A 13,810-nucleotide genomic window follows, 5' to 3' on the forward strand; every position below is an offset into this window, starting at 1 on the left:
GGCTCATCCCTCTCCCCGACTCTCTACACTTCCGTAATTTAAAACGATTCCTGTTCATCTTGTTTTGAAAGTCACTCTTATTTTCCCAACTAGATTTTAAGCTCCTTAAAGAAGGCCGAGAATGAGGTCATACTTCCATTCTCTCCAAACACTATAGGGACCTGGTGATGGCTTTTGCCCACACTGACCATGGGAAGAGTTCTGAATTCCCCAAGGAAGCTTCACACCTTTGACAATGTTTTGTTTTTTTCTTTTTAAAGATTTCCCATCCTGGCTTTCTCAGAAGCCTAGACTTTGGTCACCCACCCCCCTAGCAGCTGCCAGTGGGGAGGGGGGTGGCTGTTCAGGGATCCTTCTGTTTGGGGCGCTGGGGCTCCTGGGTTCTCTCTCTGGCTCGGGGTGGGGGACAGGGAAGGCGGGAGCACGCTCCCAACCCAGCCCCGCAGCACGAAGACCTCTCCTCATATCGTGCAACCCAACCCGGCTCTGTGGGAACTGGCAGCCGCCACCCAGCCGCTCACAATGACATTCCCTTTGACTGTGTTTTGATCACTGAGGTTCAACCTAAAGGTTTGCTACGCGTCCATACGAAGGATCTCTGAGACATTAAGTGGAAAACAAGGTACAGAACAGCATACGTTGTGTCCCCCTGTACACACTCAAAATTATTTCTGGAAAGAAAGGTGATAGTGGTGGCCGCAGAGAAGGGAAAATGGGAGGGCCAGGGAACAGGAGTGGAAAGATTGACTTTTCACCTTCAAGTTTTGAACCATGAGCATGTATAACTTTTTGTTTAATTATGCAACAAATAATTTTTTTAAACGTCTTCATTTCTGTGACAAAGAAACCACCTTGGGCTTCCCTGGTGGCGCAGTGGTTGAGAGTCTGCCTGCCGATGCAGGGGACACGGGTTCGTGCCCCGGTCCGGGAGGATCCCACATGCCGCAGAGCGGCTGGGCCCGTGAGCCATGGCCGCTGAGCCTGCGCGTCCGGAGCCTGTGCTCTGCAGCGGGAGAGGCCACAGCAGTGAGAGGCCCGCGTACCGGAAAAAAATAAATAAATAAAAATTTTAAAAAAAGAAACCACCTTTTAAATCCCAGAAAGATAAGGTTTCTGAGCATGAGGGAGCCACGATCGCTCTTCTGAGAACAGAACCAACTGCTCCACCTGCCGCAGTCTTCCTCCCAAGGCCAGGCCCGGTATCTGGCACCCAATGGTTGCCTGATGTCGAATGGATGTAATTTACTTCCCCATCTAAATGTAAAGCATTCCCTAAACAAGAGGAATTGTACAACAGTGATAAAGGCGTGGGGGAGAAGCAGCATGGCTGAGAATGGCTTTTGCCTCATGTACTCATCGACCTTCCATTACCTGAGCACCATGTGCAAGGTGTACAGTCTGTGGGAGAGGCCACAGCAGTGAGAGGCCCGCGTACCGCAAAAAAAATAAAAAAAATTAAAAAAAGAGAGAAGGGAAACATACCAGAGAATCAAATGTGAACACAAAACCCCAAGCAAACCTACTAAGAATGAGTCCCATTCAAACAATACTTACAAAGGTTTCCTCATGCTATTTACAGTTTTAAAGTAAATTTACTTTATAAGCACCGAGGAATTCTTTGTTTAATACGGCCCTAACATAAAAGTTCACATAACTGCTTCTTCAAACCATGATACAGAGCTTTATGACAACCTGGAAGTGGAAACCAAGAGAAGGCAAACGTGATGCCTTAGAGATCGAGAAACATTTACACAGTTCAACTGTTAAAAACAGTACAACATTCACGCCGTGAATCCAGTCTGGATGTCAGTGTACACAGCATACAATTCTTCAGGGAGGTGAGAGGCCTGTCGACTGCTCTCCAGGTGCCCCCAAATGCTGGGCCTGTGGATCTTCTTTCAGAGACTGGTTCTCCTCCAACGCAGTCTGGGGCTCGACACCCATGGGTTCAGATTTCCAGGAAATGTGACTACCATCCTGTTGCTTAAAAGACCAGATATAAGTACGTCACACAGATGTTATGACTTTCACTCAATCAGCTGAAGCTATATGACTAGCACATTCTATCACTGACTCAAAAATCTAACATTAATATCTCAGGTCAAATTTGATTACAACAAATAATAAACATGATAAAAGTCTCTACAGAACCACAATTTTAAAAGCCCTCGTGACAACTCACTTGTTCCAAGCCACAGTCCTTACCACAAAAATCTAGTCTATTCAATCTAACGGTATTTGACCTGGAGCCACGGTTGGGGAAGGAAAACCAAGCCTTCCTTTAACCTCTGACAAACAGACAACCAATCCTAGTAACAGTTTTGCTAACAAAATACTCACAGTCCTTGCCTCTCCTACTCGTCTTAAAATGACACCTTCTGCCAATAAAGCCTTCCCTGCTTCCACAAATAACTTCTCTTCATCTGTTTCTCCAAGTTCCTGTAGTTCAATGTACTTCTCCACAAACCTAGAATTCCAAGCAGTCACATCTTCAGTCTGTATGTTGAGAGTCATCAAGACATGCTATTACACAGTCCTGAGTATTCCCTTAAGAGAACTTCCTAGGGAGTTTGGGATTGACACGTACACACTGCTCTATTTAAAACAGATAACCAAAAAAAAACAAAAAAACAGATAACCAACAAGGACCTATGGTTTAAAAAAAGAGCTAATTAAAAACAAAAGGAGATCTTCCTATAGGAACATCTTTTTCCTCAAGTGGAATGCAACAAAACCCCTCAAATTGACAACTAAATTCTAAAAAAAAGAAAGGTAACCAAAGACTCATGGAATGGCTTACCGTTGACAGGTAGACTTGAAGTTTGGATTGAACAGATCAAAAGCTTTTGGACCAGATCCATAGGTTGAATAAAATTTCCTAGAAAGTACAAAACAACACAATATAAATCTCCAGTTATAGATCATGACCAAGAATGGAGGAAAGAATAACTGCTGGGCCCTGAGGAACCGAGTATAACATGACCTACAGACCTTTTTTGTTCGTTTTAAATAAGCAATGCAGGCACATGGTAAATACATCAAATGTTACAGAAAGGTATCCAGTGAAAAGTAACACTCCTCCTCACCTCTGCACCCTAAACTCCCAGCTCCCCTCCCCTTAAGCAACGCTAACCCGTTTCTTGTGTATCCACCCAGGAATGTTCTACCACTATACAACCATACATGCATCTATCATTCCCTGTCCCCAGCCACGCTGTTTAACCCCAAGGATAGTAAACACATCTTTCCTTTTTACTTAATATTTCTCAGAGATCATTTCAAATCAGGGCACGTAGATTGTTTCTAGTCCTTTGCTACTTTAGACAGTGTTGCAATGATTACCTTTATCTATATTTCTTAGTGTACCGTGCAAATAAGCCTGTGGAATAATTTCATAAAAATGGTATTGCTGGGTCAAGGTATGTGCCTTTGTAATTTGGCCTTGCAAACTGCCAGAATGCTTGCCAAAGGGGCTGTGCCAACTTATACTCACACCGGGAAGGCAGGAGACCGCCTATTTCTATACACCCGCACCTAATTGTATCTTCTGACGTTTTGACCTTTGTCCATCTGACAGGTGAAATATTATAATTCATTGTAGTTTTGCTTTTCTTATGAAACAGGTTGAACATCTTTTCATGTTTAAAAGCAAATGAATTTCCTTTTCTGTGACCTGTCCACGTTCTTTGCCTATTTTTCCTCTTGGTCTTTCTCTTGACTCATAAGCAAACTTTATAGCAATATAAACAGGAATTAGCCCTCTGTCATACATGTTGCAAAATTTTTTCCCAGTATGTCACCTGACTTTTGATTTTGCTTATGGTAGTTTTTGTGTGCAGAAATTTTAATATTTTCATCTATGGCTTCTGGGTTTTTGTATCATGCTTAGGTAGGCTTTTATCACAGAGATTATTTTTTAAATTACCCCATAGTTTCTTCTAGAACTTTTAGGACTTCACTTATTACATTTAGGTTTTGATAAACCTGAAATTTATTTTGTTGTTTTAAGTTCTTAAAAATATCAAAAACACCAAAAAAAAAAAAAAAAAGGCCAAAAAGATAAAGGTTCAAAAAACGATTTAAGTATAAGGTGTTATTATTTTGGCCTTAACGGCAATAAAAGAGGAAGCAGTAAAATATTCCACATTCTCCAGTGACCATCACCCAGTTCCACTGCTACGCACACAGAAGCACAAATGATTTTAATATGTAAATGACCTTGAAAGCATCCTGACCGAGAGCATGCAATGGACCTGAGCAGAAAACTACTGAAGAAGTATTTAATGCCCCAAAGATCTCTGAAAATTTACAAGCAGAGCCAGAACATACTTGTTCTCCTACCTCAAAGGAGTGTCATGGGAGAAAAAAAAAAAAAGATTCGTCAAGTGAAAGGTGCCTGGACCTCAATAGAGAAAATGACTTTATAAATTGTTTTCTTACATCCAGAAATAGGGATAAGAATAAGGTATATGTATTAATTTCAATTAGGCACAATCTCTGATCTTAACATTTAAAGACAAAAGAAACTGTACACACTCTGGATACTAAAAACTGACATCCGTATTTGAGGGAAAGGGCTTTGTCAGTGAATTCCCAGTAAGCTGACCTTGAGCCTCATTGTTCTCATGACTAAAATGGAGACAAGGATACCGACCGACCCTGCAGGGTTGGAGTAAGACCTAAATGAGATAACGCTGGTTAAGGGCTTAACACGGTGCCAGCCACCAAACAGATGTGCAGAAACAGGTAGCTATCATTGCAATGATCAGTCAGTTGTTGGGCTCCAGATTCTACTTCTCTGAACTTCTGCTTCTCTCACATGGGTGACGGGCTCTGATTCCCTAATCCGGCTAGATAGACAAGACCGGCTCCACAGAGCAAGCCCAGACTCAATTCCTATTTAAGTTGTCAGACTGCTGGCTAAACCTTTCCTTCTAAAGTTCTGCAGCCTCCTGTCCACCATACGGGCCCGGCACTCACGCTCTAATCCGATCCTCGTGGTAGAAAATGTCCTGGATGTGAGCTTTCGCTTTGCCGTATCGCAAGTGGGGCCTTCGGAAGACCGGCTCCCTCAGTGGCGGGAAGGCATTATATATGTCAAACCAGAGGGGCTTCTCCTTCAACACACCAGCCCGCATCAGGTCCCGCGTCCTGAAGGAAGGGTAAAGAACGAAGATTAGAGGGCTTCCCTGGTGGCACAGTGGTTAAGAATACGCCTACCAATGCAGGGGACACGGGTTCGAGCCCTGGTCCGGGAAGATCCCACATGCACGGAGCAACTAAGCTCGTGTGCCACAACTACTGAGGCTGCGCTCTAGAGCCTGCGAGCCACAACTACTGAGCCCACGTGCCACACTACTGAAGCCCGGGCGCCTAGAGCCCATGCTCCGCAACAAGAGAAGCCGCCGCAATGAGAAGCCCGCTTCCCACAACGAAGAGTAGCCCCTGCTCGCCGCAACTAGAAAAAAACCAGCGCACAGCAAGAAGACCCACTGCAGCCAAAAATTAATTAATTAATTTAAAACCAAGGTCAGTCAGTGAATCAGTGTAGCCGCAGCCCGGGACACCGGCGGGGTCACAGAGTCCGGAAGACACCCGGAAGGAGGGCAGAGCAGGAAGTCCCCTACCTACAGGTAAGATGTTTCCATATTCCAAACCAACCTAACAGTGCTCGGGAGTTAATCTTCCACCTTCTTACGTGCGTCCCACCCCCCTCGCCCCATCCCCGTCCCGTCAAGGAAAATGCAAAGACGGTCCCGCCAGGCCCATCAGCCCCTTCCTCCCTTCCTCTTCCTAGAGACCTCCACTCGGGGAGCGGACAGGTGCGATCTTGAACATGAGAGCTAAGAAATTCAAGGGGTGACGTAGTCAAGCACAATTCTTCAGAAACAGGAGAGAGCACAAGAAAGGCCTGGCCGGGCTCAGACCCACCCAAGAAAGGGCGTAAAAAGGGGAGGCGCCCTCGGCCCACCCCGGCTCCGAGCACGCACCGCGAGAAAATGCTCCCCACGGTTTCCAGGCGGCTCCCCGCCATGCCCGGCGCCTCGGATGCCGTGCGGTTCCTCGTACCGGAACCGGAAGCGTCCACAGCAGGCAAAGTGACTGTAAGTCGCGGGCCGAGCCGCGGATCGCTGGGCTACCGCCCCGGCCCCAACGGGAGGGCGGAGCCAGGCAGAAGCAAAGGATGGCCGCATCGGCACGCCATCGGCTACACGCCAGGTTCAGACAGGAGCACTCGATAGCCGAGCCGCCAGGGAGGGAGCGAGCCAAAGCCCGGCAGAAGCAATAAATGACCGATCCAGGGGAGTGGTTAATTGTGGTGGTTGCTTTACCCTCCCTGGCCTTATTGAGCCAACTCCGCCCAAGAAGACCGGGCCGTGCGGAGGGAAGATGATGGGGAGGGAGGAGGGAGGCGCAGCCTAGGTCCTGGGAGAGCCAACTAGTCTAGGAATTCGTAAGGCAGAGATAAGAGGTCACCAGCTCTAGGTACGGGCTGCACCTAATTTTGGTTGGAGTCAAAGACTGCGCGGAAGGAAACCGAGGCCCGGGGAGGAACGTCACCCGCCCAGGGTCACCCTAGAGCCCAAGCCTCCGTCCTCCGTCTCCTACTGTTTAGCGCTCCCCACTAAACCCTTTGGCCCTGGAGCGCCACCTGCGTGCGCTCTAATAGGGATGCTGCGGGCAGCTAGGGTTTTCTCCCCGGAAGGCGTCGCTAGCTAGCTGTTCCTTAGAGCTTGAAAAGTGAAAGTGTCCGGAACAAACAAATTCCGAGAAGGAAACTCAAAAATCTGGGGAAGTATCCTCTCAGGATAACCTTTTGTCCCAGCAGTCATACTTTGGGTAAAGTACCCCATAGAAATTAAAACACAATTTCACGAGGATATTTGTGCAGAGATCGTCATTGCAGCATTGTTTGTAATGCACCCTCCCAACCATCGAATGGGAGATGGCTGGAAAATTATGCTTCATATAATCTATGGAGTCCTATGCAGCTATTGAAATGAACGAGCTAGATCCATACGTATTGACCTAGATGAATGCCCACGACTTATTGTTAAATGAAAAAGGAAATTGCAGAGAAGGTCTTTAATCAAAAGAAAAAAGAAATCTTTTAGACGTGTTTGTATGAGGATAGAAACTATGTGGAAAGGCACCTATGGCTGTGAACATTGATTATCTCCAGTGAGATTGCAGGAGGGGAAGGGAGAATTTTTTTTCTTTATGTATTCTTCAGAGTTTGACCTGTGAAGAGTTTGTATTCATTTTTGAACTTTTTAATCCAGTGAAATGTTCTGAATCACATACACACACAATATCTCCGGGGAGCCCCATTATCTTTGTCATCAAGAAAGTGTCAAGTCATCCCAGAGTCCTCCCTGCTCTCTGGGAGGCTGGTGAGGTGGAGGGGGATGTCTGATGAGCAGTTAATGCTTGCTTGTGTTCTCTCACCGAATCCACACACCTACCCACAACTGGCTGTTGTTATCCCCATCATAAATGAGAATGTGAGGCCACAGAGAGTTAAGTAACTTGTCTGATAGGTAACTGACAGAGCCAGGCTTCCAGCCCCACCTAGGCACTTTCTAGGACCCCACAATGCCTCCTTAGCCATGCCTCCGGCTGGAGACTAATGGGCTGAGAAGTCAGGCAAAACTGGTGCCAGGGGCAGGGGACAGGGTGATCTGAGGCCGAGGGCCGAGAGGTGGGTTTCACCGCTGCCTCAGGACCTTCTGGAGCAGGGAAGAGAGAGCACAGCTCTGGCCGCTGGGCCAAGCATGGAGTCCTAGGCAGGTCTACAAGACTTTGCTCTAGGGAGAGCAAACATACTCGCAGCTAAATATAGTCTTCCCAGGCTTCAAAACAAGTTTCTAATTCCGTCCAAGTAAGAACTAGCTGCCAGCCCAGACCACAGACACACTTCCCTTCTCATACTCGGGACTGCCCTGTAGGCCACTGCTGTTACCCAGTTACCGCTGCTAAAGAATTAGAAGGGCTTATTGCAAGTTCAGGGAGGGGAGCCAAAGACCCAAACGCTCGATGGGGGAGGAATTGCAAGGTGGCAGTTTTCTCTCTAGATCTTCTTGGGGAAGTCCCTTCCTCTTCTGAGCCTTTCACGTTTCCCCTCCAGCATCCTATTTCATGCTTCTGTGACTGAGAACGGAATGTTGGTGGGTAGTGTAAGGAACCATGGAGATGTGGGAGCAAAGATGCATTGGGAACCCTCTGAACCTGCAACAGGAAGTTGCATCCCAGGGAGCATTCATTCATCACGTAGGAGGGAGCTGGGGGCCGGCAGAATGGACAGTAGAGGTTTTCTGTCTTCTCACCCGGGCCTCTCAAAGCTGCAAGAAGCTGATGCACTCATGCCATGCACCACACCAGGGACCTGGATTATCTCCTTCAATAGTTCAACTACCTGAGGCCATAGATCATGTCCTGATAATCTTACAGATAAAGGAATAGAGCTTGTAAACTCTCCAGAAGGTCATATTCCTTCCACAATACCGCTTGGCCCCATTTTGTCCCGCTGCATCACACCGTAGATGTGCCCATTAATCCTGTCATCTTGGGCACTTACATAACTTTTCAAGCCTCTCTTTCCCCATGTAACATTTGGCGGTGTCTGCTCATTGCCAGAGTAAAAGCGATCATTCGTGTAAAGCACGCATCACAGTGCCTATACGTAGTAAGTGCTTGTAACAGGCAAGTCTAGTGGCTGTTACAGCATCACTTCTGCTGTTGTGTCCCGTAATCCACTGATTGCCCCCGAGACTGCAACATTTTGATGATATTCCATAGATTGCCTTAATGTTTGATTTTCTTGTTAAATGATCCATTCATCCCACAAACATTTTGGCGCCCACCTGACCCTGTGCTGAGTCCTGGAGAAGCTGGCTGTCCAGAGGGGGAGACAGAGAGGCAAATGCATAATTGATAAGTTATGTGCTGAATAGCTTATTGACTATTGGGTAGCTAGGGCTGCCATAACAAAATACCACAGACTGAATGGCTTAAACAACAGAAATCTATTGTCTCACAGTTCTGGAGACTGGAAGCCAGACAGAGATCAACGTGTTGGCAGGGCTAGTTTCTTCAGAGGCCCCTCTCCCCGGTTTGTAGAGGGCTGTCTTCTCCCTGTGTCTTCACACGGTCTTCCCTCTCTGTGTGTGTCCATGTCCTCTTCTTATGACTCCAGTCATATTGGATTCAGGCCCAAACTAATGACCTCATTTTTACTTAAATACCTCTTTAAAGATGCTATCTCCAAACACAGCCACATCCTGAGGTACTGGGGGTTAGGACCTCAGTGTATGAATTTTGGAGGGACACCATTCAGCCCACAACATTGATCAACAAGGACCGGAACTGAATAGCTTCCATTTGCCTGCCCAGAGCCACACCCACTCTGTGCCCTTCTTCACCCAGCTCTGCTTCCGCCCCCAGAGGCTGACTTCTAGGACGGCATCCTCCAGCCCCTTGCCCTCTGTTTCACCAATGGGAGGCATCGGCCAGGGACTGGGAAGAAGGAGGAGACAGAAGTCATTCCCACCCCTCCTCCGTATACAATCCAGGACCGTAAAGTCTTAGATCCGCAGGGCGGCCTCTTCACACCCAGCTCTCTCCCCAGGTTCCAGTCTCCTCCCTTCTCTTCAGGCCTAGAGACGGCCAACTGTGCCCCTCTGTACCACCCGTAGGGTCTAGGCCATCCCTTGCGGCTTCCCTACAGTCTGCCCACACCTTTGTAATTAGCGCCGAGGAGTTTGTCTGACAAAAAGAACAAGCGCATCTCCAATAGCAGAAGAGCTTTGGCAAGTGAACCCCCCAGCATGCTGATGAAATCATGAATACTGCAGAGAGCCAGGACCAGAGAGCAGTTAGATGTTGCTTTAAAAGGGGAGGAAAGCAGTAATATATATTCAATCCACAGGACAGGGCCCAGGAAGAGGAAGGGCATGGAGGGGGGGGTCTTCAAGGAAGAGGCAGGAGTGCCCCCTCTCACCTCCATGCTGTTTGTCTCCTGGCCCAGACCCTCCCTCCTTGGAGGCCCACACCTCCACTTCCTTTCAACAGTCAGGCGGGAAGGCGCTTCAGCCCCAGCACACACTCAGCCAGACCGCATGGATGTGCCCCTGGGACCTGCTTGCTCCCTCACCTTCTCTCTCTCACTTTGCGGGCCTGGCGTTGTAACTGTCTGCTTGTCTGAGTCTGTCTAGCTGGGCCTCTTTGAGGCAGCAACCAGGACTCTTATCTCTGCCTCCCCACACCCAGCCTGGTGCTTGGCCCAGAGCTGGCTCATAGAAAGAATTTTCCAGTTGAACAGCACGGAGAAATAAAACCAAGTTAGAGCAAATGAGGATGCAGTGACCTCAGCCCTCCTTTGCTGCCCTCCTTCCTGGAGGCCTTCCCTGGATACACCCATAGGGAGAAAGCTGTGGTTGAATGGAAGCAATCCTCCAGCCTATCAGGCCCCTGGTCACTTCCCGTTCTGGCTGTCCTCTGTGCCTCACTGATAGGATAGATCCCTTTTTATAAACCTCTGAGCCTCAGCTTGTCTTCTGTGAAATGGGCATCATCATAGCACCCACCACATAGCCTTGTTAACACCTATAGTTAACCAGTGGGTTAACAAGTGTAGTTATTACCAGTGGGTTAATACTTGTAGAGTGCTCAAAACTGTGCCTGGTGTATAGTAATTGCTCAATAAATAGGAGTAATGATGATAACAATTTCTGACCATTCCATGCCCAAGAGCAACAGATCACAATGTATTCAATCACACCTACAATTAAATCTCATCTAACAATTTTCAAGGCATTTTCTTTCTTTCCTTCTTCCTTCCTTCCCTTTTTTTCTTTCTTTCTTTCTTTTTTCAGGGATTGAACGCAGGCCCTCAGCAGCGAAAATGTGGAGACCTATCCACTGGACCACCAGGGAATTCCCTCAAGGCATTTTCACATGGCTGCCCATTCATTTCTTCAGCAAACAGCAGCCTTGCCCCCAAGGAGAATCCAGTTCAGGCAGAGGAGAGAGAAGCACTTTGTGCCTACCTGCCCTGGGTGGTCTGTATCACTGTGGAAACAGGAGCCAGCTAGGTCTGGCCTTTCGTTATCAGAATTAAAGTCCAGTGGGAACCACGCTGTGGAGTTTTCCCAGCAGAAGATGAGACCCTTGCAGGCACACATTTCGGGGCTGGGGTAGGCCCCTCTTTTCTTGGGGGAGGCAGAGCCCTCCATCTTTAATGTATACCTGAAGGTCATGGGGTTCTTGGAAAATGCAGATTCTGACCCAGTAGTTCTGGGGTGAGGCCTGAAACTGCATTTCCAAAAAAACTTCCAGGCTGACGCCAATACTGCTGGTCTGCAGATACAGTAATCGACTCACCCAAGTTTGCCACGGACTTTCCTGGTTTTAGCATTGAAAGTTCCACATCCCCACATCCGAGGAAACCACTCAGTCCTGGAAAACCAGAACAGTTGGTTACCGTATCCACAGACCACGCTCTGAATGGCAAGGTCAGAGCAAGACAGGCTCGTGCTGAGTTTGTACTGAGCTTCACAACTCCTCCCTGCAGAGTCCCTGGAATAATCCTCCTGGCCTGATAAAGGACTCTGACTCTTTATAGAAATGACAGGCCAGGTAGATGCTGGTTTTGTGGGGCCTGAAGCTTATGTAATCTCAGTGGCCCTTTTAAGAAAATGGTACAAAAATATCCTTGCTTTGCAAATTTTACCAAACAGAAGACCATGTGAACAGAGTAAACTTCCTCGTCTGGCTTCAGGCCACACAGGTGCTCGGGTCTTCCTTCTGGGAACATGGTGTTTGGGCCCCTCGGTGGCCAGCAACTGCCGCTTCTGAGAGATCGCCACCAGGTGGCAGTAGATCTACACAGCCCCCTTCAACACCCCAACCCACCCCCTCACCCCACCATCAACTCCAGAAACTTCCAAATCTTTCTCCAGCTGGTCTAGCCAATTAATCCAATGAATATTAATCTATGCTGTGATAATGGGCAAAAGAGGTTCATGTGTGGCTCTCAGCAGCATATTTGCCATCTAATGGAAATGCTAAGATTGTTTTAAAAATCAGATAAAGAATGCTAATAGGTGACTTCCGGGCATGCTGTTGAAGATGTTTTTAAGCAGGTGGACCTTTCCGTGCTCTACAGATTGCATTTATGCAGGGGTTCTAAGTCTTATCACCTGTTCCCGCCACCCCAATATATAGCTTAGTGTTTAGGCACCAGCTCTGGAGTTCAGCTGCCTGGGTTCAAATTCAGGCACTACCACTTACTGACGGTGATACTGAGTAAGGACCTTAACATCTCTGGGGCTCAGTTTCCTGATCTGGGAAATGGGAGTATAAATACTGATTTCATATAATAGTTGTGGGATAAAATAATGTTTGTAAAGCACCCCAGAAAAATGACTGACATACAGTAAGCACTGATAAGCAGCTCTCAGCATCATCGTCCCACACCTTACCTGCCTGCTTCAAACCAAGTTCTCCTGTGTTTCCTCCAACCTCAACCCCTTACCAGTTGCTTCAGGAGAACAGAGGGAGGGTTGAGACCCCAGCATGGTAATAACCAGGCCAGTTCTTCCGGGCACAGCATTCCCCAGCCCCATGAGCTCCTCGCAAGCTGGGACTGAGCCCCGAGGACACCAAAGCATACAAAGGGGGAGGGGCATTGGCTGGACCAGACTCCAGATAGCCCAGCTCAGCATTTTTGCAGAAGATGAATCTACAAGTATCACGTTGTGGATACCAAGAGCCCAGGACTTGCAGATGAGCATGGTGTGAGGCTGGGTGGCTGAGGCAGTCACCTGACCCAGCCCGACTCCTTCCTGGGTCCTCTACACACTGTTCGACTGGGAGGGACTCATCATGGAGCAGGGGCTTCCTCTTCTGTACTCCTGTTGGACCTGGTAAGCTTTCTTTGCCTTCTTTCCCTACAGCCCCCTCTCTGGCTCCAATCACCTTCAGCCTCATCTACACTAATAGGCGTAATAGTGAGTGTGCTCAAACTTTGCCGCACATTAGAATCACACGAGGAGCTTGTACAATCTGATTCCCAGGCTAAATCCCGAATCAATGAAACCACAATCTCTGGGAATGGGACCAAACAACAGAGATGATTCCAGTGTGCAGCAAGTTTGAGAACCAGTGTTTCTCAAGCCTTACTGGGCACAGAAGACAACTGAGGAGTTTTTTAAAATGCACATTCTGGTTCAGTAGGTCTGGAGCAGAGCTGGGAATTCTGTTTCTAACAAGCTCCCGGATGATAGAGATGCTGCTGGTCTGCAGACCAGACTTTGAGTAGCAAGGTAGTAGAACTGTGGTTCTCAAACGTATCAGAATCATCTGGAAGCCTTGTTCAAATACACCCCAAGTTCGGATTCAGGAGGTCTGGATGGAGGGCGGAGCACAGGTTTTGAAGTCAGGCAGCCCTGGCCCCTTTTCTTACTTCACACCTTGCTAGCTCTTAGGTAAGTTACTTAACCTTTCTGAATTGTCATTGCATCATCTGTAAAGTGGCCATTATTGGGCAAGATTAATTGGGCTAATATGAAACACCTAACAGACTGCTTAGCGCGCTGGTCCGCAAACTTGATTGCAAACTTGAGTGTGAACTTGAGTCACCTGAGGCGCTTTCAAAGAAACCAACCTGTAACTGCTGATTTACTTGGTGTAGGGTACTGAGCATCAAGATTTTTTAAACTACTCTGGTAATTCTACTCTGCAGCCAGTACTAGGTACTGACCTAACACCATGGCTCCCAAACTTTAGTGCATATCAGCAGCACAGACTG

The 13,810-nt window shown here is 47.7% G+C and overlaps 1 protein-coding gene across 1 annotated transcript; it reads right to left on the reverse strand.

Annotated features, from left to right (window-relative positions):
* Nucleotides 1–1,572: 1,572 nt before the first annotated feature.
* On the reverse strand, nucleotides 1,573–6,151 carry MRPS23 (mitochondrial ribosomal protein S23). The gene is made up of 5 exons (XM_067714146.1): nucleotides 5,991–6,151; nucleotides 4,981–5,151; nucleotides 2,801–2,878; nucleotides 2,341–2,467; nucleotides 1,573–1,983 (listed from the first exon to the last, which is right to left on the reverse strand). The coding sequence occupies exons 1-5, from the start codon at nucleotides 6,032–6,034 to the stop codon at nucleotides 1,831–1,833; spliced, it is 573 nt and encodes a 190-aa protein (XP_067570247.1). The 5' UTR covers nucleotides 6,035–6,151; the 3' UTR covers nucleotides 1,573–1,830.
* Nucleotides 6,152–13,810: the final 7,659 nt, after the last annotated feature.

This window comes from Pseudorca crassidens, chromosome 19 (genome assembly GCF_039906515.1).
Source record: "Pseudorca crassidens isolate mPseCra1 chromosome 19, mPseCra1.hap1, whole genome shotgun sequence".
Taxonomy (NCBI): domain Eukaryota; kingdom Metazoa; phylum Chordata; class Mammalia; order Artiodactyla; family Delphinidae; genus Pseudorca; species Pseudorca crassidens.